This window comes from Enoplosus armatus, chromosome 9 (genome assembly GCF_043641665.1).
Source record: "Enoplosus armatus isolate fEnoArm2 chromosome 9, fEnoArm2.hap1, whole genome shotgun sequence".
NCBI classification, from domain to species: Eukaryota; Metazoa; Chordata; class Actinopteri; order Centrarchiformes; family Enoplosidae; genus Enoplosus; species Enoplosus armatus.
The window spans coordinates 9,561,704-9,587,024 of NC_092188.1; the positions used below are offsets into that span (position 1 = coordinate 9,561,704).

The 25,321-nt window shown below is 41.2% G+C and overlaps 3 protein-coding genes across 7 annotated transcripts; 1 reads left to right on the top strand and 2 right to left on the bottom strand.

The window, feature by feature from the left end:
* Window positions 1-142: 142 nt before the first annotated feature.
* Window positions 143-4,237, bottom strand: LOC139289807 (T-cell surface glycoprotein CD4-like). The gene is made up of 9 exons (XM_070911445.1): window positions 4,170-4,237; window positions 3,087-3,128; window positions 2,581-2,739; window positions 2,343-2,483; window positions 1,623-1,859; window positions 1,445-1,519; window positions 1,171-1,313; window positions 972-1,039; window positions 143-757 (listed from the first exon to the last, which is right to left on the bottom strand). The coding sequence occupies exons 2-9, from the start codon at window positions 3,112-3,114 to the stop codon at window positions 673-675; spliced, it is 936 nt and encodes a 311-aa protein (XP_070767546.1). The 5' UTR covers window positions 3,115-3,128; window positions 4,170-4,237; the 3' UTR covers window positions 143-672.
* Window positions 4,238-4,648: 411 nt separating this feature from the next.
* usp5 (ubiquitin specific peptidase 5 (isopeptidase T)) lies at window positions 4,649-17,676 on the bottom strand. 5 transcript variants are annotated; one of them, XM_070911425.1, is made up of 20 exons: window positions 17,454-17,676; window positions 16,740-16,868; window positions 16,544-16,607; window positions 16,309-16,436; window positions 15,830-15,975; window positions 15,259-15,443; window positions 14,298-14,392; window positions 13,114-13,307; window positions 12,784-12,855; window positions 11,822-11,909; window positions 11,546-11,671; window positions 11,314-11,467; window positions 10,322-10,484; window positions 10,138-10,226; window positions 8,517-8,702; window positions 7,977-8,120; window positions 7,737-7,879; window positions 6,498-6,648; window positions 6,182-6,266; window positions 4,649-5,549 (listed from the first exon to the last, which is right to left on the bottom strand). In XM_070911425.1, the coding sequence occupies exons 1-20, from the start codon at window positions 17,559-17,561 to the stop codon at window positions 5,456-5,458; spliced, it is 2,544 nt and encodes an 847-aa protein (XP_070767526.1). In that variant the 5' UTR covers window positions 17,562-17,676; the 3' UTR covers window positions 4,649-5,455. The 5 variants fall into 5 exon arrangements, with proteins under 5 accessions (XP_070767526.1, XP_070767528.1, XP_070767527.1 ...); XM_070911427.1 differs by having other exon boundaries at window positions 8,574-8,702; window positions 10,322-10,473; window positions 11,291-11,467; XM_070911426.1 differs by having other exon boundaries at window positions 8,574-8,702; window positions 16,544-16,610.
* Window positions 17,677-18,307: 631 nt separating this feature from the next.
* On the top strand, window positions 18,308-24,884 carry p3h3 (prolyl 3-hydroxylase 3). Its single transcript, XM_070911436.1, has 16 exons — window positions 18,308-18,617; window positions 19,275-19,459; window positions 19,694-19,852; window positions 20,619-20,811; window positions 20,900-21,031; window positions 21,186-21,328; window positions 21,427-21,516; window positions 21,594-21,646; window positions 21,740-21,819; window positions 21,911-22,038; window positions 22,123-22,218; window positions 22,377-22,527; window positions 22,704-22,821; window positions 23,028-23,103; window positions 23,229-23,369; window positions 24,191-24,884. The coding sequence occupies exons 1-16, from the start codon at window positions 18,323-18,325 to the stop codon at window positions 24,353-24,355; spliced, it is 2,205 nt and encodes a 734-aa protein (XP_070767537.1). The 5' UTR covers window positions 18,308-18,322; the 3' UTR covers window positions 24,356-24,884.
* The last annotated feature ends 437 nt before the right edge of the window (window positions 24,885-25,321 follow it).

Below are 25,321 nucleotides of genomic sequence, written 5' to 3' on the forward strand. Positions count from 1 at the left end.
CGCACAGGGGATTCACAGAAAACTATGCACATTCAGCTTTACTGTTTATGATTTCATCTCACTGATAGAAGCCCCCCTGTTTTGTCATAGGAGGATAGAAATAATTTCACAAATTTTGCAGTTGGGTATCTTAATGGTTTATTGACTGCTAAAAAAAAAAAAAGACATTACATTTCAATACAGTATTCTAAAGTTTTCATTTATAACCTAAAGACATAAAGTATACAAAAACATCCATAAAATACACATAAACACAAGAAAGAAAACATATCTAAATCAGTAGAATCAACTTTAAGATGGAAGGAAGTACATTAGAAGTTGACAATCCTGCATGTAAGGACAGGCTTAACATGTTAATATGCTGCATAAATCTAAAACTTAAGTACAGACTGTAGCAGTGGGAGAGCCTATTTGCATTCAGTTCACTGGTTATATTTGCTGAAAAAGCTCAAAGTGCCCACATCATTACATTTGATTTTTATTTTCATCAAGAGCATTCAAAAGCCCATTTACATTCATGCCATATTCACACTGGGGTTCTCTTTCACTCGCTCTCTCTTTTCTCTTTATCTCTATCTATTCCTCTCTTTCCCCTCCTCTGTCGCCCTCCCTGTCTCTCTCTTTCTTTCTTTCTTTTTGTCTATCTCTCTTTTCTTCGATCTGTCTTTCATGTCACTCCATTAGCTGGGGTTGCAGAGGGAGGGCTGATGGCTTCTCTCTCCGGCGTCCTTGCTGCGGTTTTGCTGCAGCTGCTGGGCTGTGATAAAGAGAGGAAAGAGGAGAAGTTTTCACACTAATTACGGCACAATAATGAAGTACTTGGTAAAAGGCACAGTGAAAATGAAGGTCGAACTGTCATTAATATAAAGTGAATAGAGTCTATTAGAAAGCATCTGTAAAGTGAACAGAGATTACTGGAGAGGGGATAAAGTATTTTTTTTACTAGATAAAAGTAAGTTAAGAACATTTACCGGTTACACTGGCAGTACTGCTTGGACTTCAGTAGCTGGCGGTCATACTTCATCTTCTGCAATTTTCTCTATAGCAGAACATAAAATCACATTATCATTTTTTGGTTTGCTTCAGTAACCCATCCTCCTTCATCCCGCCTAACAATTTCAATCTACAAAGCAGCATGTGTAGATTCCCTGGGTGATTGTCTTTACATACCTTCCTTCTTCTGATCCTCTTGCACAAGACAATGACAAAGACCATCAGGAGAACCACAACCAGACAGCCGATGCCAACTGCAACCCACACCCACCAGTGGAGCGCCGGCAGCAGAGCAGCATTGGGTGGAGGGCTAGTAACACCTGGTTGAGCCATGAAAACAGATCATGGCAGAAAGCAGAGATAATGAATCAATGACACATCCGGTGAAGAATCACTTACGGCAATATGTGCTCATAGTCAGAAGGCTTACACAAACACAAGCAGTACGTACAGTTGGTGCAGCCTGGCTTATGGACGCCCTTTGACCCTTGGGAAGGAAATGGTGCAGGTGTTTTAAGAGCAGACTCTGAAAAACAAAAAACAAAGCACATCTTGCTTTTGCCTGTGGCCACACATTTTGTTGTGCTATAAACCATATGCAAAGACTTAGGTAGAGGCCAGTGTCCTACCAATAACTTTGATGCCTAAGCTCATATTGAACATCTCCCCACCATGGGAGAACGTACACTGCCAGAACCCTGCATCTGAGCGGGCCAGTGATTTGAGCTCAACTGTGTGTGACCCGGCGTGTGGACTTCCATCTGGCTTCTTCCACTGCACTGTGGAGCCTTGGTCCAGACCTTTTACCCGACACTGGAGCGTAGCCTCACTGCCCACGTGGAGATCACCAGAGGGGCTGGCTGAGACTGACACAGAGAAGGATAACAGACAGAAGCGACGACAGTGAGAATAACAAAGAGAAAGGGGAGGCCATGCTGAACAATCCAGATCATTAGGAACTCTTAGGACATGATAGGAAGAGCAAAAATGAAAATATATCATGGTACTTTGGTTGGTTTAACAGACTGGAAAATCTGAATTTTAGGGATATTAAATCATGAAATTAAAAGGGCCACTCCATTGATTTTACACATGAAGGTCAGCTTAATCACAACGAGAAGTGCTGCTCAGCTTGTGAAAATAGTTGTAAAACAGGGAGGTTTCTGAAGTTTGAAAAAATAAGCCTTGGCTTGGAGACTACAAATTGTGTACGGGAGGCCCCTATTTTAGGATCTGGGGAACAGGGTTTTTAAAGATGTGGAAGTCTACCAGGCAGGGAGGGTCTAGTGAAAGATATTATCGAGTTGTATTATGGGAAAATTGCAATTTTTCGTGGGTCTTCTGCTTACCTGAGACCACAAGAAGAGTAAATTCTTGAGTTTTCCCATCTACCACACAAGTGAACTTTCCAGCATCTTCTTCCTTCACTCTCGAGATCTCCAGAGTCCTGTCGTTCTTCACACTTGACCTTCCCACAATGTCACCTTTGCCTAATGCAGAAAATACATGCAGTGAAATTAGCAACAGTGAAGCTTTCAAAACACTACATTGTGCTCTATGTAACATCTAAAGTCTGTCTGTTTATACCTTTGCGGTTGAAGCCGGTCTTCCCATTGAGGTTAGTTATTAGGTTATTTCCACGATTCCACACCAGGTTGCTGAAGCTGCCGACCCCACACTCGAAACTGGCCTTCCCCCCTGGTTTGCTGAGGATCACTTTGCCTGCAGCAGAGAGAGCACCCAGCACTGAAGAGAGAGAATCACATTAATGGAGGTCATTATATATATTCACAGGAGAATACCACAAACTCTGTATTAAGACAAGGACAAACTAATGTTATTGCAATATGTTCTCATTACTTTGGATTGGAGGCTCATATAGTGAATTTAAAGTTAAAGGGCAATTTATCAGGTTGAATTTAGGGAGTTTGTAGGCATATGGGATGAGTATAACACAACTGCGGCTATTTTCCCAGGTAGATTTAAAAAGTCTTGTGAACATAAAGGGACATATTTGGATCTATGTTACTGGCAACTCATTGACCTTTTATCTTAAAGGATTATTTACACAGATTTTTGTAGTATTCACTTACCAAACCCAAACCACATGATGGTCTTCATTTTTATCGTTGGATCTGAGGGGAAAATGTAACAGACACAAATGTACATTTCTGTCAAGACAAAAATGATTTAAGAAAAAGAAATTGAATGCAGTAGTTTATGGTGTGAAAGCGAGCATTTCCAGGTTAGCACGCAGCTTCTGTTTGAGACGAGCACTTCACCAAGAAACATGTGATCCCTAACCACCAAGCCAGCTCTCTACTTCCTTCCTCTCTCTATCTTGTGTCAAAAATTAAAAACTTGTTACATAAAAAAACCTGAAACAAATTTCACTGGGAATATTCAAACATATGTTTCGGCTCTTCTGTATCTAATCAACATGCTCAATAATGCATGTTAAGATGCTTTAGACCTGTTCCAAATGTATCCAATTGTACATCAGAAACATAACGTTTAAGAAAAAAAGATATAATTTTGTTGCGCAGTTTTGTTCCTATAATAAGGCAACTGAATCAAAGAAATTCTCATAAGAATTCTGACAAGCCATTCATCACTTTGTCTCACTCTATGTTCTTTGATATATTTCATGATTTTGAAAGGTTTAATAATTAACTTCAGCACTTCCATTTATTTGAACAATTGATATCTTTGAACTTTAGTTATTTTGGTTTGGCAGAACAATTACAGTCTCATCAGACAATTAATACATGAACATTAAAATTAATTTAAAAGTCTTATTTCACGTTATCAAGATTTTTAATATCACTGAAGAATAGTATATATAACTTGAGATCATTAAGAATCTTGAACCTTTACAATATTTTTTTTTTATACACACTTCAGGCTTGGAGACATAGTTGAGCACATTTTTTTGTTCAAATTTTCTTTTCTACACTTAACACTTTCTAAAACAATGTTATGATTACAGAGATATAGGAAGACAGACAATAACAACCTACAAAATGTTTTATATTTGTTGTTAAAATTGGTTCATCAGTCATTAGGTTTTGAACTACATTACGAAAAAAAAAATGGTTTCAGAATGGTCACATTAAATCCAATAATTTACTTTCAATATATAAAACTTGATTTCATAATATAGTTTCAGATCTTACCTCAATTTTGAGCCAGTGGTGTGTCTTTTTGTGCCGTTATTGAAGGCCAAAATCTTTCCTCATCCTCTCTGTGCTTCGCTTCATCGAACACAAGAGCACAAGCATGCAAAAACCGTAGAAGGCGGAAGACATCTAAAAAGAAACCTGCACTTTGGAAAGTTGTAGGCCAATGCTAACCCCAGCTCTTTGTGGGTTTGAGTTTCATGCCTGCGCTTTGTCGCAAACTAGGCCTGGGATTTTGTACATAGTTTTTCCATGAAGCTGAGGAAGGTTATGTACTGTGGCTTAAAAACACTTATTTAAAAAGGACACAGCATTAACCATGATATGTTAAACCGACATGTTGTAGGATTGCGTCAACTCATCACTAATTTTGAATCATGATGTCGAAATCATAAGATAGAAAAAACAAGTAGAGAAGTGATAGTGAGATGAAAGCCAACTCCATGATTAACTATTCAAGAAGAAAAAAGGCAGAATGACAGAAAGACAATTCTTTATTTGTCACAGCAGAAGTAACAAAGGATTTGTTTGCAAAATAAAAACAAAATAAACCAAAATCACCCAGATATCACCCTCACCAAACTTCTAAGAAAAAACAAGTTGATTTTGTGTTTTGACTTTTTTTATTACCTTTTTGTAACACACATTGGAGCTATTTATTCGTTTGATTTACTGACATTTCCTCTCATCGTGGATGTTGAACTGTTTTTACTTCCTCACTGAAACGGGTAGAGGAGGAGTTGGCGCCGGGCTAAACTGGTGACACCAAGCTGCAATCGTCCAATAAAGAAAGAGGGGGCTGGAAGCAACAAAATTTTATGGGGAGGGGCAGTGACTACTGATGGCAGTGGAAATCAATAGTCAGGACACAGATTAACAGTGATATTTAAGCATACTTATTAATAAGGAGTGAATGGACTTAGCAACTAAAGTCCCTCTAATGTCTGGGCCTGTTCCATGAAGCAGGTCTTCTGAATTCTCTGGATACATTTGCTGATTAAAACCTGGGACTGGTTTTACTCAGCATAGTTGTCCAGGTAACTAACTGAATCTGCTTCTCTGAACAGGCCCTTGGTTTGCAATCAATGGATCAAAAGAAAAATCTCCCAACACCTTATCTGTACATCTGCACCAATTTATTTAACTGTGTATATATGCAATCTGAGAGATTTATTTACACTTTTGTCAGTTATGGAGCGTGCCAGGGCATTCGTAAGAGCTTGGTGAGGCGCAACTATGTATGTTGTCTTGTGTGTTCACCCCACGTGTAACGTTCCTTCGTCTCATTCAGCCACTCTCCGGTAGAAGTAGAGGTATCCCAGGTCTTTGGGAGGTTTCTCTGAAGCACACACCTTCTGATCGTTGAAGATGACCCACCTGTGAAACAGAAGGATCACTCAGTTCACAAAGAGCGACTTGATAACAGACAGGTTATTGATTTGATTATGTGTACACATACACACAGAGTGGCTTTTTAAATTAACAGGCCTCATTTGAAAACAAAATATCCAACACTTGGGTAAAGTAAAACCTGCTTTTCCCAGATGACCAAAATAGTTGAGTTATTTTGAGCAGTCATTTAAGTCATGAAGTATCCACTAGTAAAGATGGGATCATTTCTATATATCTAAAATATAAAATAAATCAGTTAAGGGTTTAAGTGGATACAAACCCCTCAGTTCTATGATAGTTTAATACTTTGCACTGTGTTCACATCAACATCTATTATTGTTCAGACCAGACCTGGAGTATGGTGCCCCCTGCTGAGGCACCGTTAAACCAGCTACTTCAGTGCAACAGAATATGATTTTTAAAGACATTTAATGAATAAATGAACAACTGATTAGAGAACAGAAAGTACACAAATTACGAGACTGGAACCCTTTCAGAAAATGCATGAAATCCATTTTCTTTCAGGATCTGAGACTTGCAATTATATTTTTTGAACAGTTGGTTCTTCCTTTTAAATGACATGTTGAGGCTTTGAAACAGTGCAAATAAACACTTACTGCTGATCCTTCTTGATGTGGCAGACATAGTGGCCGCACATGGTGCTCGTCCCCATGTGACTGATGAACGCAAACAGCTCATACTCTGGATAAAGGAGAGAAACCAATTAGAAAATATATATGATATATACTAGAAAATATGAAATTATATGATGATGAAAAGAACATTAGACTTTAAATAGAGGATGACAATGTTGCTGCAATCTAGATTTCATGTTTCTGAATACACCTCTTCGATTCATTTGTGAGGAGACATTCTGAGGTAATGATCATTTTGAAAGCGGCTTCCTCTCTCATCCTTCTCCTTTGGACTCACTTCCTGGTCCGTCTCTGACGCGAGGCCCAGGCGGAGGATCCCTGCCACCCTCGCTCTCTGCGGCTGAGCGGCCGCCTTCAGACACATCCATGGACTCCAGGTCATCCAGGTGGGAGAAGATCCAGTCCACTGCCCGATCCAGGACATTACTCTGTGAAACGAACACCAGTTAAAAGAGACATTATTAGAGAATATCAACAAATGGAGCTTTTGATTGAATAAAAGCTTTTTGAGGAGTCTGTTTTGATTTTGATTTTGTTGCGATTTCTTCAGAGGCTGGCCATCAGATTATAGAAACATTGCTAAATAAATTAGATGGATGGTACCTTTTTTTTTTTTTTTTTTACACAGCATTATGTGGTAACTGCATTTATTTTTAATCGGTTGGTTTGTGATACTTTAATAAAGTTTTTAACATACTGTTAAAGCTCACTTCTATAAAGGAGCCAGGTGTTTGATAACATCATAATAATAGAACAGTCAACAGCAGTAGTCAACAGGGTAGTTTCTGAGCATAATAAAAGAAGAGAAAGAGCAGAGCCATGCTGCAAAAGTGTTTTCTCGGACTTAAGACTGGTACTGTAGCTAATGACTGGACAACAGCACAGACAAAAAGCTTTGCTTACATTGATCATGTGGGGTGGAGCTTTGAGGGTCACCCAAACTGGTACCTGCAGCTCTTGGCCCAAGTTATGTCCATGAACATTATCTAAATTTAGATCTTAAACCGCGCATACTTTGGAAAAAGAACTAACCTAAATTAAGCTTCCACACATTACTGCATCTAAAATGTTTCTATAGCTGCTGCAGTAAGAATCATATAGAAATAATTTTGAGTTAGTTAGCAGATGTTTTCTGTGTTTTGTCTGCTTCTTTTTGTCCTGTGACATACTGTACTGTACTTTTTTTAAACTAATTTCTGGCCGTTTCATTTGGACGTGTAGGCAAAATCTTACATGACAGCTAATATAAACTACAATCCAAGACATCTCTCATATCGTGCTTATGAGACTGCTTAGCTTGATGCAACTTTAAGTAAAATCCTGTAACTCATTTTTGTTGACGTGTTAAGGCCAACAACTGGTTAAGAGTCTCCAAGAGTGACAAAACCTTGGCTACATTAGTGTTTGAATAAAAAGGGAGCAGCTGTGTCTGTATTGGCACAGTTCTACTTTTAGACTAGTGACATGTGAAATTAGTTGAATCCTCATCTCTAACTGGATGGAGTCTGATTCTAACCGTGGCTCGAAGTGCTTTGGTTGCCTGGTCTCGGCTGAAGCCCATGGAGACGATGGTTGCCAGATGCTCCTCAGAGAGGCTCTCTGTGGGTGTAGTCCCGGGGCCAGAGCTGCAACCTGGCAACACCAGGGGGGCCGCGAAGTCTGCAGCCAATCAGAAACAGGAGAAAATTAAGATTGAGGGGAGCGGTCAGATTGTTTGATGATTTGCTTTCTTGTAAATTCCCACTGCTCTGTGCACCTGGGTCATCCATATGGCTCATGATCCAATTCATGGCAGCATCGATTCCAGTGTTCCCAGTGTAGTACACCGCTTTCCTGCAGGCCTCCAGTGGGAATCCCATTTCACATAACTGGGACACAGTGGAGTCATCAAGGACTGGAGCTGAGTGTGTTGAGAGTAAAAAAGTTTAATTACTTAGATGTACTTGGAAACACTGATTTATTTACAAAAGGGAAAACATTGTTGTTTTGTTTTTGTGCCCTGAGCACTTCCTTAATATTAATAGAAACTTCACAAAAAATTTACAAAAGGCAAAATAATGAAAATAATATACAGAAACATCAACTCATACTCCAAAAACCATTAAGATATTGCTTATTTAATTTGAAATGTAACTGAAAACTCTTCACATTATGCAAAAGTAAACAAATAATAAGGCAACGGAAGGACGCAAGAAAACAGAAAAGGCAGAAAAGAAGAAAAGGTGGAAACAAGGGTGGACAAATAAGAGCGTCACAGAGGAAGGAGGAAAAGAGCAGAAATGACAGACAGACTAACACAGCAGTGGGGAGTAGAGTGAGTCGTCCTCCTCGTTGCCATGGGAACCCAGGATACCTTTAACCTCCACATCTGGGGTCATGAGTGGGGGTGGGGCCACCTCTGGTAGAAGCTCCTCCCCTGGCTGCTGGCCAGTTGCACGCAGCGCGCTTAAGTCCAGAGAATCAGGAACGTCGATGCTCACGTCTGCACAGCAGAAAATCATACAGTGTTCAAAACCCACTGTAGTCCAAATGTTTGTTTTCCACACCTTGATTTCTTCACATTATATTAAAATTGTTGACAGTATTCTTCAAATGATAAATTATGACAAAGTGTCCCAATATAAGAGAAGTGGTGTTTGCTATACCAAGTTCATTGTTTTCCTGTATCAGGCCACTATCTGACATGCTGGTCAGAAGGGTCCTCCTACTCCCTCTTGCTATTGGCTGGAGAATCTGGGGACCTGCACCTAATCACAGTCCATCGGGGGTATGTAAGGGCTGAGGAGCTACACTTGGCCGCTTGGCCACTAACTGCCTGTTCACACGCAGAGTGTGTGCGCACTGTGAGCTATTTTGTCAGGGCTTAAGCTCTTTTGTATGTTGTTGTTCAGTTGTAATGTATGTTGTTGTCAGGTTAATGTCAGAAAGGTAGTGATTCGACTGTCAAACTTCAGTTAATCAGTGAATTTTTGTTTCTGTATCTTAACGAACTCCATTTTCTTTTCTTTTTTTTATGTTGATAGGGAGTTAGGTTTAGGATTTTTCTTTTTGGGTAGTATATTTAGTATTGTGGTTTTATTTCTACTAAGGGCTAGTTGGTTAATTATTGTGGTGAGGGCCAATTAAAGTTAAGCTTTTATATCTGTCAATAAAAGTTTGACAACTGAACAAATTGACTCCTCATATTCTTCCTCTAGTCTAATCTACGATTCTCCCTTCTCCCCAAGACTAATTTAGGAGTCGTATCACATGCAGAAGCAACAACCTGGAGGCAAACAATCATATTCGTTTTGATTCCCCCATGAAACGGAAACACAGAGTTGTTCTCTACTCCAAACAACATAAAAGTACTTCAAACAAAATGGAGGAAAAGCTGATTGCCGCCATCAACGGCTTCCCAAATGCAATTTAACTTTAACGAGCTACAGGGACTTGAATAAGAAAGTGTGTTAACATCTTGCTCAGGAAATGAACTCATTTGTCGTGCGTCAGTGTAGTGACAATGGGAGGAAATCGGTGTAAATTACTGTCTCAACACTACTCACAAGCTTTAGGCTTATGAGAGGCAAGAGAGAGCTTGCCACTTAGAGCCCATGTATCAACTGGGGGTAAAACCGTTCCCACTTATCAAAAAAAATCCTTTTAGGCTAATTTTTGAGCACTTGAAGTTTAACAGTAGCGTTAAGCATCTATACTCTTGCAGTTAATCAGACACTGACCAATCAATCAGGAACAAGTATTTTGCCTGTGGCCACAATGTTAAAGATAACAGTGAGCCTCGACAACAGGAATTGCTGTATTTGTAGCAGTGGTTTTAACACAAAATACTTTAGAATATACTATGGTCTAGTGTGTCCGAGTGAGCAGATTTCCAACTCTATTTTTCAACACAAAAATTTAATAACATCTTTGCTCACCCAGTTTCTTGGGAACCCAGTCAAGGCCAAAGGTGAACTTCTTAATCTGGATGACCAGGTGGTCAGGGAACGAGGCAAAGCGGGTCGTTCTGACAAATGAAACAGAAGCCAATATTAATAAAATACATCTTAAGATTTGTTTCAGTTAATCACTTTCAGTATGTGTGGCAGTCTCTCTTCATACTTGGTAGCAGTAGTCTTGGTCTGCACAGCTGAGCTCCAGAAGTCTGTGAGGATCTCTGGTTCGCTGAGGGCTGCCATGCAGGCTGTGAAGGGGATTTGTGCACGCACTGTAGGGGCTGATGAGTCCCCCTCCTCACGCCGGCGCTCTGCCTCCTGAAGCTCTTCTGTTGGTGAAATACATACATGGTTGAGAAACAACAACTTGTACACCACTGTGTCACAAATATTAATACGAGGATATAAAGCATATGCATATATGCCTATAGATGTAGGAAACACCTTTTAATGATTTAATAAAAACATAAAAAAGATCTTGTCTGACCTGTACAGAGCCCCCATCTAACTACCTTAAAGCAGTACTTTGCCGATTTTACACATGAAGATTATTTGTCATGGGGAGTACTACACAGCCTGTAAAAAAAACATTGTATGTCTTCTGTGGCTCTGGAGAGCTTTCTAAAGCAAGTTAAAGAAAATAACTCTCATCATGTCATTACCTTTTGAATAGAAGGCAAATAGTCACAATCATTCCTATTTAAGCGGATTACCAAATGGAACAGAGATTCTCAGCTGATTAGCGACAGAATCGCTTTGCGCTGGCATGTGCCACTGTTTTACACATCGATGCATCTTTCAAAGTTGTCTGTTTCGGCTTGGACCTTATTTGTCGTAACCTTTCAATGTGCAACCAATGGTACAACTGTTTGTAATGCATCTTAAAAGCGTCCCTTGATGAAGAACATGAAAGAAAGAAGGAAACGTTTCATGCACCCAAACATTTCTTGACTGTTGGTTGATAACTGCCAGTGCCTTTTTTGTATTAAACTGGAATATGTAACTATTTATAGCACTTTCTTGCTACTTGCCGCACGTTGGTGACTTAAACCTATGCTACACTGTGGCCTCTGCACCCCACAATGAGCACAGCTCGTACCGCTGACCATGTGTAGAATTGCAGATTGAGTTGGACATTGTATCCCATCAGCCCTTCACCTGTGTTAGTAGCCTGGTCCATCGGCACAGGCAGCTGGACGATGTAATCCACCCGCTGTGTGTACTTGGCTTTCTGTGATTGCTGACACACAATCCTCTCCTCCACCAGGAACCTGAAGGCTTCAGATGGGTTGGACCCAGAGCGACAGTTCCTCTGTGGGTGAAAAGAAATAATAATATAAGAGAAAAGCTGGGGATCAAATAGAGAATCAGAATGAGAGTGTTACTTTACCTCCACCATGTTTATGAAGTGCAATAGAAACTCCTGAGCATCCTGTTGCCGATTGGTGGAGAACTCTGGGTGGCCCCGCCCAACCAGTGCTTTGAACATTCGTGGTGCTATGCCGATTTGGTCTCCCTGCAAAGCATTAACAGTGTTATTTGTCAACAGTGAGGGCTGATATTATGTAGACCACATTCTCACCTATTTCTGAGAGTAAATTCCATATGTGCCATGGATATCTGCTAAACCTATCTCACTCCACTGTGATGGATTGTTTTTTCTTACCCTGGGTTCAGATGCACCATTTTCATCTCCAGGGTCTGGTGCTGGTTTGGAATACTCTCCTGACAACAGACCGTAGCCGAGCTTGGCTCTGTGATACACAAACAAAGCTGACATCACTGCACATCCAACAATATCAGTCTCACACAGGAGGAGGATTTGGATAGGTCTAGATTTATTTTTGGCATTCAAATAACATGATAGAATCTAATCACAGAGAAGATTTTCTTATCTCTGGTGGGAATAAAAAAGTTTTTGTAAAGCAACAAAAGTAGAGATTGTTTAAAATTAGGCCAGATACACATCAAATCTGGCAGATTTCAATCTTAAGTGGAAACATAAGATTATAGTGTAAAATAAATTACTGCACTGAAAGAGTGAAAGAGTTACTGCATAGGACATGCTGCAATGTAGATTATACCAGACTAAGGTTTCTCTTTTGTTTTCACAATGAGAGGCTGTCTGTTTAGTTGAGACACAGTAGAGGCAAATCTCTTTTTTCCTGCAATGGCATCGAGGCCAACAGTCAAAATAGGTCTGTCTAAACCCTGCTGATATCAATAGAGCATTTCGATTCAGGAAGATATCCCACATTAAAAACAAAAATCACATTTAAACACAGAGCTGCCTGGAAAGGAGTCTGTAATCGGCTTTGTGGCGGACAGCTGGCACATGATGAGTGTGCTTGTGAGTATTTATGTGGATGATTTATTTCATCTACTGTGATGGCAACATTTTCAAGACAAAATGGGAAAGAGGGCAGGATGTGTGTTTGAATGCATGTGTGTGGAAACTGTGCTATAGGAGAAGAGGTATGTAAGAGAATGCACTTTGGAATTTGTAATATTTTATCAAACACCGCCCTTGCTTTCCTGCCGTACCGCTAAGGGGGGATTTTTGGGCATCTAATGGTAATACAAGAGTTTGTCATAGAAAATAACCACACATTGGGAGAGGATACTCACACTTGGGTTTTGAAGTCCTGGGTGGGGTCGCTTGGGGCTTCATCAATGATCTTGTCGATGTTAGACACGTACCTGGAAGGCATGAATAGAAGGATATGTAACTAATTCTTTACATTCAGTATCAATACCATTAATGCTGGGCAGTGTGATAAGTGTGACTTTTCAGAAATATTTCACATCTACTGCAGTAATAATCAACCTGACAGCAATATTTTCATTGCAGTCTGCCATAATAATTAATATTGTATTTTATCACAGGAAGCGACATGGTCAACATAATAGCTGGGAGGAACAGGAGGATGGGGGCTGTGAGTAAAAGAGGGTACTGACTTGCTCTGGAAGTCAGGAACAGTGAAGAGCACTTGCATGACAGAGTTGAGGTAGCAGCTGTTGCCCAGGTTCTTCATGCCAGTCAAGCCAGGGCCAAACAGGGGCCGTAAGGTGGTCCCAGATTCCTGGATCACCTCCCACTCCCCCACACGCTGGTTCACAGCAATCTCCAGCTCCGTCATCGTCCGCTCAGTCTGACAGAAAAAAAGTCAAAAGGGATAAGAGAATGAAAGACGCAGGGTACAAGCAAATGAAATTCTATGCGGCAGCCTTCATATGTTGAGGCAAGTTTTGAGAATGACGAGCAAATTTTGCCAATACAAAGTAGCAATAACAGCAGGCAGACAAGGGAGAAACTACGAAACACATCATCACAGCACTAAGTGCTGCACTTTGCCTTCTGCGCCAATGTAGCCCAATTCCTCCACACCCTGTCTGTGCAACATCATTATGTGCGTGCAGCAATACATTAGCAAGACAAGAAACAACATTACAGTACACAGTGAGAGGTACAGAGGTCTTAGACTACGACAACTGTGTAATCTACACTCTGCATGAGAGGAGAGCAGGTGGCAACGAAATTAATGGCAGCAGGGAATCAGACAAAACAGGTGTGGGGGGGGGGGAAACCTGGGAAAGTAGGCTGATATGATAATGGGTATGCCGTGAAGGTAAAAGCACACAAGGAGAAATATGTCCGCGTTATTATAGTCCATCAGTAATAACACTATTATAATCCTTTAATAATATGTCATATAAAGATATACATAAGTAACAGGTAAGGGGGGGGGGGGGGGGTAACAAGAGGGAGAACCAAACAGAAAAGTTGGCGAATTATTCAATAATATGAATTTTCTGTAGAATTGGTGCTACTGGCTCATCAACACTCCAGCTAAATTTTAGACACTTCTAGTAACACCATGTAATCAATGGCTGCTCTCTAACTGCCTGGATATCTGCCAACTAGAAGAAAAATCCAATATCTCTGACTAATTTTGTCACACTTCAATCACAAAGCAGAGGGCCGAGCAATACTTCTGTCTATAAGGACTTGATCCGATATTGAACATAGTAAACCAGTGGGAAAAATATGAAGATCTATTATTTCAAATGTTAACGAGAGAAAAATAAAACAAATAAAAATAGTCTGCTTCCACTAAAAACAGCAGAAACACAGAACTTGCCTTCTCCATGGTCATCATGTCAATGCCAAAGTGAGCTAGGTGTTCTGGTAACTTGGAATCCAGCACCATGTCATCCTCATCGTAGGAATACACATCTGGACGTACAAAACAGTGGTGGCAATTAAGGGCAATGAAGCACTAAGCTTTCAGACAAACACACATACTGTATACAGCCCAACAGTTTTAACTAGAAGATGAACCATGGCCCACATATTATCCTCTCGATATTTAAAGTTCAACCCAAATCCCATTAAGTTTTGTCTTTTAGCAGACAAACATAATGTCAACGTGTTATTATTATAATAAAAAGTTAGAAAAAAGGTCTATGGGGAAATATCAGAAATGCTCATTTTGCCCCGGCTGGAGGGGCGTGCCAGTGTTTGCATTTGACTGACAGCAGCGAGCCAGTTGAAGGCCAGCAGGGAAGGAGAGACAAAGTAAACAAACTTGCTCTGTGGCTTACAAGGCATGAGCAGACAGTGTTGTTGACAATGGTACTGAAGAGTAAGGCCCACACCGGCATTCAAATGGACTGAAAAGTGATATGTGCACATACGCTTACATGCTGTTTAATGTGCTGCAGCTGACCAGCTAATATTTAGCCTGCAAACAGATATTAGCAGGGCATTTTTCCCCAGTAAATGTTTTATTGGTGGGTTGATGAAAAAGCTAAGGTGCAGGACGACACGTGTTCATGTTTGTAAATTAGACAAGGAGACTCTAGCATGAAAGCTAATGTGGGTTGTTGTTCAAAGTCTGTGGCTCTAGTGTTGTGTAGCAGGCTGCTGCCTGACTGTTAGTCAGTGTTACCCTATGACAATACTGCTTTGTCCAAACATGATTTAAAATGATGCAATTTGATTGGCTGTATGTCTGTCTATGTAGTCAAAAAAAAAAAAGCAATTCAATTTCAACATTTTTACCACAAAAAAAAAATAAAATCATTGTGCCATCTGCTTACCTGCTCCATCAGGAGTGATGGTACCAAGTTTGACAGCAAGTGGGTATCCGGTCTCCTGGAAGTGGAGAAGGGCATGGTTGTTGCCCCCGGAGCCATCAAAATACCTACGACCACACAGCACTTTGCCGTCCGTCAGGTTCATCCAAATATTCTCCTGGAGGTCACACACATCACATCGCCAGCCACTAGGATGTAAAAAAGATAAGTAACATGAACTCAATACACGTGTTTGACTCTTGCACTGCCCTTGAAGATCTTGTAGGCTTTGACTAATGCAACTTAACAGCTATCTCTATTCTAAATTGTATTATTGGAGACAGAACAGCATTAATGGACTAATGCAATAATGGATTAATGGATCCTAAATGCAAAGGAATTATTGCCTGGTTATACACTGAAATGATTCCACCTCTGCAACTGAGAGAGGTTTGTAGTATGTAGAGACAGCTATATGTGCTTGCAGATTGCACATTCCCATTCATAAATTTAGAGAAGCTTTGTTTATTAGTTACTAATCTATGATGAACTGCATGGTAGGTTTATAAGGGACAGCTGTGACCTAATGTCTCACCTGGGAGGGATCTTGACTCCGTTGTCAAGCTGTTTAAGGTCAGCAGCATGTCTTGACTCCTGTCTCACCTCTCCATCCCACTGTTGAACTTGTAAGGTATGAGACACTGAGTCGGCTGCCATGATACCCGCCATTGACAGGGACACCTTGAGGAACGGCAAATTAATCGACAGGAACAAATTACACCTGACTAACAGCTCATGCTGAAACTTCTTAATTACTTGATGACTGAAGGTAACCAAATGTATTATCCATATGTATCTGTGTGTCCCTATGTGCATGTGCCCAAATGTTGTTGTATTAATTAGAACTACATTTTTTTAACTGTTTTTTATATCATGACAATGTGATTGGTACTGTGAAATTGTACCTGTGTCAATTGTAATATAGTAGGGCAGGATGTTGCCATTGTGACAACACTGACAGAACCCTATTGATGATAACATCACTCTTACCAGGAAACACACAAGATATCTCACCCGCTCTCTCACGACATCAGGCATGGTAACAAGGTCCTCTGATGTCACTTCCTGTCTGTCAGGTAAAATGACCACCTTTACATCCTCCTCATACTGCTCTTGCTCCACATCAAAACCTCCTTCAATCCCTGGACAGACCAGAAACAAGAGGGGAGGTAGAGACAGGTCAGTCTCAGAAGAGGATACCTGTATAATCTGTGTTTCTGTTTTTACAAATATTCTCTCATGCACTCACCTATAGCCAATCTGGTGGGCTTTTTCTTAGGCGGGTGTCCAGATCCAGAGTTATTGTCGTCTTCCTTCTGGGAGAACAACACAGGATATCAGTTCACTTATATCTATATATCTATATATCTATATATATGTGTGTGTGTGTGTCCATGTTGGACTGCCCACTGTCTTAAGGGGAGAAAAAATCATAATGTATCCACCTTAGTCTTGCGAGCGCGAGTGATGTGAAAGTAAGCCCTCTGGCCAGTCCGGGCATGGTGCCTGTCCACATACTGACTCCCAAAACCCAGGAAACTGTTCATGCACACATACAGGCCTCCATCACTTTCCTGTAAAGAAGACACAGGCAATGTTAAATGTTATAACCTGTCCTTATCTCGTTTCATCGTGACACAACACTGGGATGTTAAAATTGGAGGAAAAGTGGGGGTCTTAATGTCACATTACCAGTTACTCTGTTCTAGTCAACTAACGTTAGCTCTCCAGTCAACCTGCTAACGCTTTGAATTCAGCTCAACGCTGGTTTAATGTCTTCCAAGTCCACAAGAAACTTCAACGTCAACATTGAGATATTATGGGCTAAGTTACGATAAAAAAGTCCTGCCACAGTTGTGACCAGAAAACGACTAGGTTAGCTTGCAAGCTAGTTTGACAGCATACCCAATTACACTAACATAGCTAGCTAACAAGCTAGAGAAGCTAGCTAAGTTTCCATTACAGTGCATTATTAGCTTAGCTAGACGCTAGCTTGCTAGTTAGTTGAAACAGGAAAATCTAGGAAACCAATGCGTCAAAGTAAGACAGCAATGACAAAACGTTACATTAGACAAGCACAATAGAGAGTAGAAGGGGATGGATTAAACAACACTGTTTGTTGGCTGACGTTTTGATTTGTAAAAGGAAAGATGGCTCACCGGCGAGGAAAATGACAAGGCGCATTCGTCTTTGTGGACACGGTCCCCGGGCTTCGGAACCCGAATTGTGGACAAAACCGACATCAAAACCTCACTAACATCCGCCATGACAAGCTTGCTAGTTACGCCTTTCAGTGGGACACTTGCTCTTTTGAGTTTGGACCCCCAGCCTCTTAATTCCCCAGATCGGCAGAGTGTCCGTTGTCTAGCCCGTCTTCTGCTGTCTGTGTTTGGCTGAATGAATCATGAGATGCTGCCTTGTGTTGAGGGAAGGCCGAACGAACTCAGTTGCCCGCACGCCGACGGGCTGAGGCTCGTTACCGTAATCTATAGGATATTGGCACCCGGCGTGATTTTGTAATGGAGTAACTAGATTTACATTCGCGTCGCATTTACCAAAGCTACGTCACTGCTTAAAAGTATGTCTACACGTGGGGAATCAATTAATTGACAGATTAGTGATTAACGTATTCACAAGACAAAGGATAATGGTTAATGTCAGCTCAAACTCTTGTATTTGTATATATACGGTAACGTCCGTTGAACTCAACCAACGGCTTCCTCTCGCGGCTACATCGAAGTATTGCAACTTAACTTGCTGGGAAATAATCCGTTAAACACACAGTCTAGCAGTAATTAGCTCAAAACAAGTCAATAAGTTACATTTAGCTTGATTTTAACAAACGAAATTACCAGTCGGAAACGTTAACGAGTATCAGTAGTGAATACATCATATGAAATGAAGGACCCAACTTTCCTCAAACGTGAGGAAAGTTTCTGGATTCCACTCTCCTTCGTTCCCCAAATATTACCATAGTCCCTCCTCTTCTCCCAACTCCGTCTCCTCCACTGCGTTTGTTCCTCGGACCATGGCGCTGCAGTCTGATCATTTCACTGTATACGTGGCGTTTCATTTTGTTATCATATCATTACTTAATGTTACCTTAGCAAGCCCGGGTAGCGGCAGCTCCAATGCTTTGTCACTTCTGCAGCCGTATGATTTTTTGTACTACAGTGGAGTACGCGCATATTTTGGTGGGGACTGGGGGAAGGCTGCAGAGCTGCTGGAGAAATCCGTCGTGACCAAGGAATCACTGGTCAGAGTCCGCAGGCAGTGTCATGATGACTGTGTGGCAGCAGGGAGAGAGCCACTCAGTAAACTGGGTAAGTTATGATTTGTCAAATATTGTGTGTGTGTGTGTGTGTGTGTGTAGAGAGAGAGACGGAGATAGAGTGTAGTGATTGGGTGGTCTTCCATGGAGTCAGTGGTGTTCCAGATGTATTGTTAGGGTCTTGTTCAGTAGTTATTTATTGGTAATTCCTTAAACTATATGAACAATAAATTAATTAAATGCACATCTGAATGGTACAACAGCAGCTCTCACACAGAGTTAAACATAACGTGTTAACATGTTAAATATAATACTTCACTTTTACCTTGCCATACCCTGTGCCTCTGGTTCCCAGCCTTTTTGCCTTGTGACCCCTTCAGTGAAGTCATGTTTACCTGTGACTCCTTATATTATGGATTTTGTTTTCCTTCTCAGAGTGTTTCATTTGAAGGCCTAAAGACATATTTGCGGCTCAAATATGAGTATGACTTAGGAATTAGGTTGATTCCTTTATAAAGTTTTTACTAAACTCTTACTCTCAATGTATAGTATGTAGATTTCAAACACAAGAGGCTCCATATACTCCAAATGGTGAAGATGCATAAACAATGTTTACTATATAGACGTTATTATCTTTTGCATGAATGATGGAAAATGTTTGATGGTATATTTCGCTCTCAAAAATTATTAATGTTTTCTGTATTATTAGACTCTGAGGAGGGGAGTCTGTGGGACCTCTGGGTCCTGGACTGGGTGCAGCAGAGAGCTGAATGTTTGAGGTTCTGTATTGGACGCTCTGTCACACCTGCAGGGCAGCTTCCTGTTTCTACCGACATAGAGTATGAATTCAGCAGTCGCAACCCTTACAACTTTCTGCAGGTCACATACTATAAGGTAAGCTATTCTTCAGGCAGCCATGAAGGTCTATGACATAATAATTGTTAATTGTTAATTTCTCATTACTAATGATAGATGTATATATTATATTATTTCAGAGTGGCATTTAGAGGCAAACGTCTATGCTGTGATTCTCTAACCCTAATTATGATTCAGGTCACAACTGTATTTTAAAACAACACTCCTGTCTATTACAAACTTCATTCACACTCTCCTCTTCCTGCACGTTAGTTGGAAAAGTTGCAGAAGGCGGCATCAGCAGCTCATACGTACTTTGTGGCCAACCCCAGTCACCTGGAAATGAGGAACAACATTGAGAAGTACAGACGGATGGAAGGAGTGACGGAGGAGGCCTTCCAGGACAGGGAGATTGAGCATGAGAAACACTGGGTGAGAAGGGAGGGATGATGTCTTTGTAAAGGAAAGGGGGATTGGAGTCGCAGTGGGTAATTGCAACGATTAAATTTCCATACCCAGAAATAATGTAGTGTAATGTCCATAAACTGCACTGGTGCGTCTGTTCATATGCAAAATAATGCTAAAGGGTTGACAGAGTACATCATGGTAAAGAGTCCAGCTTTCCATAGACATACTATTTGTTCACTGGTATTTAAATTAAAATTTTATGTTTCAATTCATCACTTTCTATGGGCTCAGAGTTTTAGCCACTTATTTGGATAAACAGGGCTGATCAATGAGTTCAACATTAATAGGAGAGATGGGACAGTCTTCTCTGTTGGTGGCCCGATATATAATACAGTTTATATAAGCACACAAGAGAGAAATGTGAAATGGAGATGTGAGTGTGGAAAGACAGCCAATGCCTAAGGGGCTAAATTCCTCTCTCTCATCTTCACTTTCTCTTATCCGACCATGTAATCCAAACGTGGTGGTACTTATTGAAGACCTCTGCCTGAGCAACTTATTTTGCCTATTCAGACACACTTGTTATAACATGATTAAGCTTGTTTGAAATAGCCTCAAATGGCCCATGCAATGGAATGCGTTCATGTCTCAAAATTTGCCCACCCCTTTTTTTTTTTAAATGAACAGAACATGTTTGTACTTTTATTTTCTTATAAGAGAGGCCAGTCTAACAGCATCCTCTTCTTTAATCTAACTATATTATTCTCTCTCTATGTGCCATCATACCCAGGTGCTGTATGATTCTGCACTTCAGTGTGAGGCCTCCTCTGACTGGATGCAAGCAGCAGAGAAATGGAAAGCGTGTGTGAATGAAACACTGCGGCAGACAGAGGAGTGCAGGGTGCAGTGTGAGGTGGCCTCCCAGCGGCTGCCCCAGGACAGGGGAGTGGACAGTGTTGACGGCGTGTACGAGAAGGCTGCGGGTAAGAAAAAAAACAACTCTGAAGCTTGACTTCTCTACAGAAAGAGAACAGAAAGTACCCATTGTCACTGTTTTTCTTTTCCGTCCAGCTCTTTCCCTCTCCCTCCTCTCGTGCCGGCAGTCCTGTGTGACTGAGATAGCCACAAGACCTGGAAGGATTTCTGCTCAGGAGGACTTCCTGCCCTCACAGCTGGAGCATTTCCATATTGCACAGTTTAAAGGTCAGGGGTCGGAGGTCAAACTAAAGATTATTCAAGATCATTCAATGTTATGATACCATCCTCTGAATTTTTTTTACCTCAGTATCATACCACACCCACTTTAAACCCTTAAGTGCCACTTAGTTTCTTATTTTGTAACCCTGCTTCCCCACAGCTGGTGATATTAGTGGAGCAGTGCAAACACTTCGCTCTCTTCTCCTGTTTTATCCCTCTGACAAGGACTCCTTAGACAACCTGCAGCTCTACTATGAGACACTAGGAGGAGACACAGAGTCACAGGGCACACAGCCTGCTCAGGTATCACTACTATGATGGTAATCATCCAAGTTCAGATTTCAATCACAGACAAATTTCTGAGCATGCTGACTACATGTTTGTGTGTATTTGTCATACAGGAGATTGTCAGATACATCAGTCGCTCTTTGCAGGAGAAGAAGCTTCTGTATTTTGGTATGGAGAACCTTGACTTCAGTTTCATCGACCCAGTAAGTACTGAGGCAAATATACGATATTTTGATCTACAAAATTACATCCACAAATGTAATGATTGCTTTCCATTTAGGATTTTTGGACTCCAGAAGATGTTGTACCCGAATCACTGAGGAATACCTGGAGGTGAGAAAGACTGAAGGAAATCCATTCGGGGCCAAGAGCTTTAGTAAACGTTCATGTGAAGTCAACTCAGTATTTTTTGTGTTTCACTTTCAGAGCTGAAAAAGAGAAAATTAATGAGAAAATGAAAGAGGGAGAGCAGTGGGAGGAAGTGGATGACAGTGGATTTTTTGCAGGTAAGATCAGTTCAGCCTCTTGTTTCAGTCTGTAGCAGTTTAGAATTTACCAGTTTCCTCTCTCATCCTTTCTTATTTGTCCTCTCTCCAGGTGGTTCCGTCCCTCAGGTGGGTGTGACCATCACCATGGATGATGTGGTTCTGAACGGGACCAATCGCGTAGTACTCGACGGAGTCATGACTGAGAAGGAGTGTGACAGAGTGCTGCAGTTAGCAGCAGTAAGTCCAGCTTGTTAAAGAGTCAGGTATTCTCAGATAGAAACAGCAACACTCTCACCAACCGTCTCATGTCGTCTCTGACAGGCTGCAGCATCTGCTGGAGATGGATACCGGGGAAGACGGTCTCCGCACACGCCTCATGAGACGTTTGAGGGCCTGACTGTCCTCAGGGCTGTAAAGGTGGGCGAACAGGAGACAATGGAAGCAGAAACATGACGTGTTTTTGAGTGAACCAGAATAACCTGCTCTCAAAATGTGAATTAATTAAAGAACCAAGCATCATGTTATTTTGGTGATCTCGTGCTTGAACACAGTTTGTTTTTTAACTACCTTCGCAGTTGGCTCAGGATGGCCTGGTGAACCAATCAGATGCCAGGCTGTTACATGAGCTGGGGGAGAGAGTGAGAGTCCTGCTGCACTCCTACTTCAGGAGCCCCTCAGGACTCTTCGTCTCTTTCACACACCTGGTCTGCCGCAGTGCTATCGCAGGTAATACCAACATTATCCGTTTCTCTCTTGAGGGAGATTATTACTTGCTGAATGAAATGGAAAAGGGCTGGCCATGTGGAACTACATCTGCAGTCTTTCTGAGTTCTGACTTTTATACTGTGAACTTAAATGTGTTCTTTTGGTAAGTAAGATTGTTTGATTTTCTCTGCCCTTAGGCGACCAGGAGGGCAGGCTGGACCTGTCTCACCCTGTCCATGTTGACAACTGTCTCCTTGAGCCAGAGACCAAGCACTGTTGGAGGGAACCGCCAGCATTCATACACAGAGACCTCAGGTACACAAAAATCATCTTAATCAGGAAAACACAGCAGCCCAAAAGAGAAATTGTATTAGTAAAACCATGTAAAACTACAGTATATCAACAAAATGGAATTATATTATACATATTTTAAGATCAAGTCAAAAAATATGTTTAGAAATATTGAGAATTTGATTTAATTCAGGTTATTTTCATTACTGAATGACCTATTTCTCTCACAGTGCCATTCTCTACCTGAATGACAACTTTGATGGTGGAGAGTTGTTCTTCACTAACAGGGATGCCAAGACAGTAACAGTAAGTCACTTTTTAACCTTTGTCCCAGGTACTATCTCAGGTCACTTCATTTAGTGATTTTTTAAACCTGCTTCAGAATATTTGTTAGACCTGGTGACCTTTTCCGTCCTTTTCCACGTCTCCAGGCTCAAGTAAAACCCAGCTGCGGTCGACTGGTGGGTTTCTCGTCGGGTCCAGTAAATCCACATGGTGTTACTGCAGTGACCAGTGGCCGGCGGTGCGCGCTGGCCCTCTGGTTCACAAAGGAGAAGCTCTACAGGGACATGGTGAGCATTGTGACGACACACAGCGCTGACTTCCTCCTCAGGGCAGACCTGCCTCCCGCAGTCATGTGGTTTCTGATGTCGTGACACCGGTGTTGGATAATAAGACCAGCTGGAGTACAATGCAAATCTGGTGGCTGCCTTAATGTTTTGGCATTCACAATGCCTGAGATCATACCATGCCAGTTTCCTTTAGGTTTATTATATATCCGTTTGGAGAAAGATGAATCATTCAAGTTCAAGTTCTTTATTTGTCATATGCACAATAATTGTAGTGAAGTTAGTTATAGTCGTTGGCAATGAAATTCAGCGTATCCCGGAGTCCATGTTGAGCCTCCTCAGCCTGCGGTGGAAGAAGAGCCGTAGTCTCACATTCTTCTTCTTAAAAATGAAATGTGTAATTCACAAGCAATAAAACACACCCGTGCTTAGTTCAGTAGATATTTTGCTGGTATGATCAGTAGCTTATGGTGGCTAATGTTAGCTAAGTTTAGGTAGATATTCCTATGTAACTGACATTACTGAGTAAGTTTGCTCACTTTGTTAGTCTACTTGTACCATTACCCTGCAGTTGTCACAGGTGGCCCCAATGGCTACTGTTTAGCAAAAGCTGAATAGAGGATAACTACTTTTTGCTCCTCACTAATACCACTTACCACAGAAGGAAAAAGAAAATGGAAATAACTGGTTTCAGAATATTTATCCAGAAATACAAGGATATAAATTAAAATAACAGGAACAAATGTAATCCGTCACTTCCAAACTTGCTTTTTGTCATAATGGCCTCTGGAAATCAATATCTACACTACACTTCTCTCCCTCAGGAGCGAGAGGAGGCGGAGGCCATGTGGGCTGCAGATGGACAGAGTGTGGTGAAAAAGGACGAGGAGGAGACGGAGGGCAGCGCTGCTCGCAACGCTCGGAGCCAAGCACCGAAGGAGAGGAGCAGAGGGAGAGGCAGGGTGACGGGGGGCAGAGATGAGCTGTGAGAGCCAGAACAAACCCGACAGACTGAACCCCCCTAACTGGAATACATTTTCATCTGTGTCCACCACCCCATAACAAGAGCATTACACCAACCATGAACACTTCTCTGTTTTTATGTCTTCTCAGTCTGCCACAGTATGATTTTGTTTACCCACACATTCACTCTCATCTTGCTGCCTTTTTATGTAAAGCTGCTTGCATGTTTGTATATACTGTATTTATACTGTGTGTGATGAAGGTAAGTGAGGGAAACACTGTCATTTTCTCTCTCTAATGTCAATCTGTACTTTTGTTGTAGCAGCTTTAATGGCCGATATCACTCCCTTTAAAAATGAAGAGATTAAAATAAGAAATACATGTCTTTACCAATGTCGCATGAGTGCTACATACCAGATCCACACAAGTGAAGGACTATAAGAGCATTAGAGACAAAGAGAGGACAAAAAGGGGGAGAAAAGTTAAAGCAAGGCTGTGTAATCTATTAAGTGATTATCTCACACCCTCTGTGGCTGCCTGCTGATTAAAAATAAAAACTAGAGAGTTAATACTTTACTCAGTCTGTTCCAGTCTGTTAAGAGTAGAAGCATGTGATAAGATATGTGATTAGACAGCAGTAGGAAACTGTGAAAGTAGTTACATTAGCGCAGCACATCAGAAACTACAGTTCGAGGCAGTAAGAGGGAGAAGAGGGACACAGAGAGAGAGGTGCACAGGGGGAAAAAAGGATAGAAATAGAGAGATTACTGTTAATCCCTCATAAATGAGTGCATTTGTTTATGAAGCTTAAAAAATCTCCCATTTAGAATATGGAATAGTAATCCAGCGAGAGATGATTTAATCATTCACGACCAGCCGAGTGACACTCGACCACTTCCAAGTTATCCTTCCCATTACACCCAGTGCCTCCTTTCAGCCCCCTCCTCTGCTTTCGTCCAGTGCATTAGGTACTGAGTCAAGTACTGTTTATG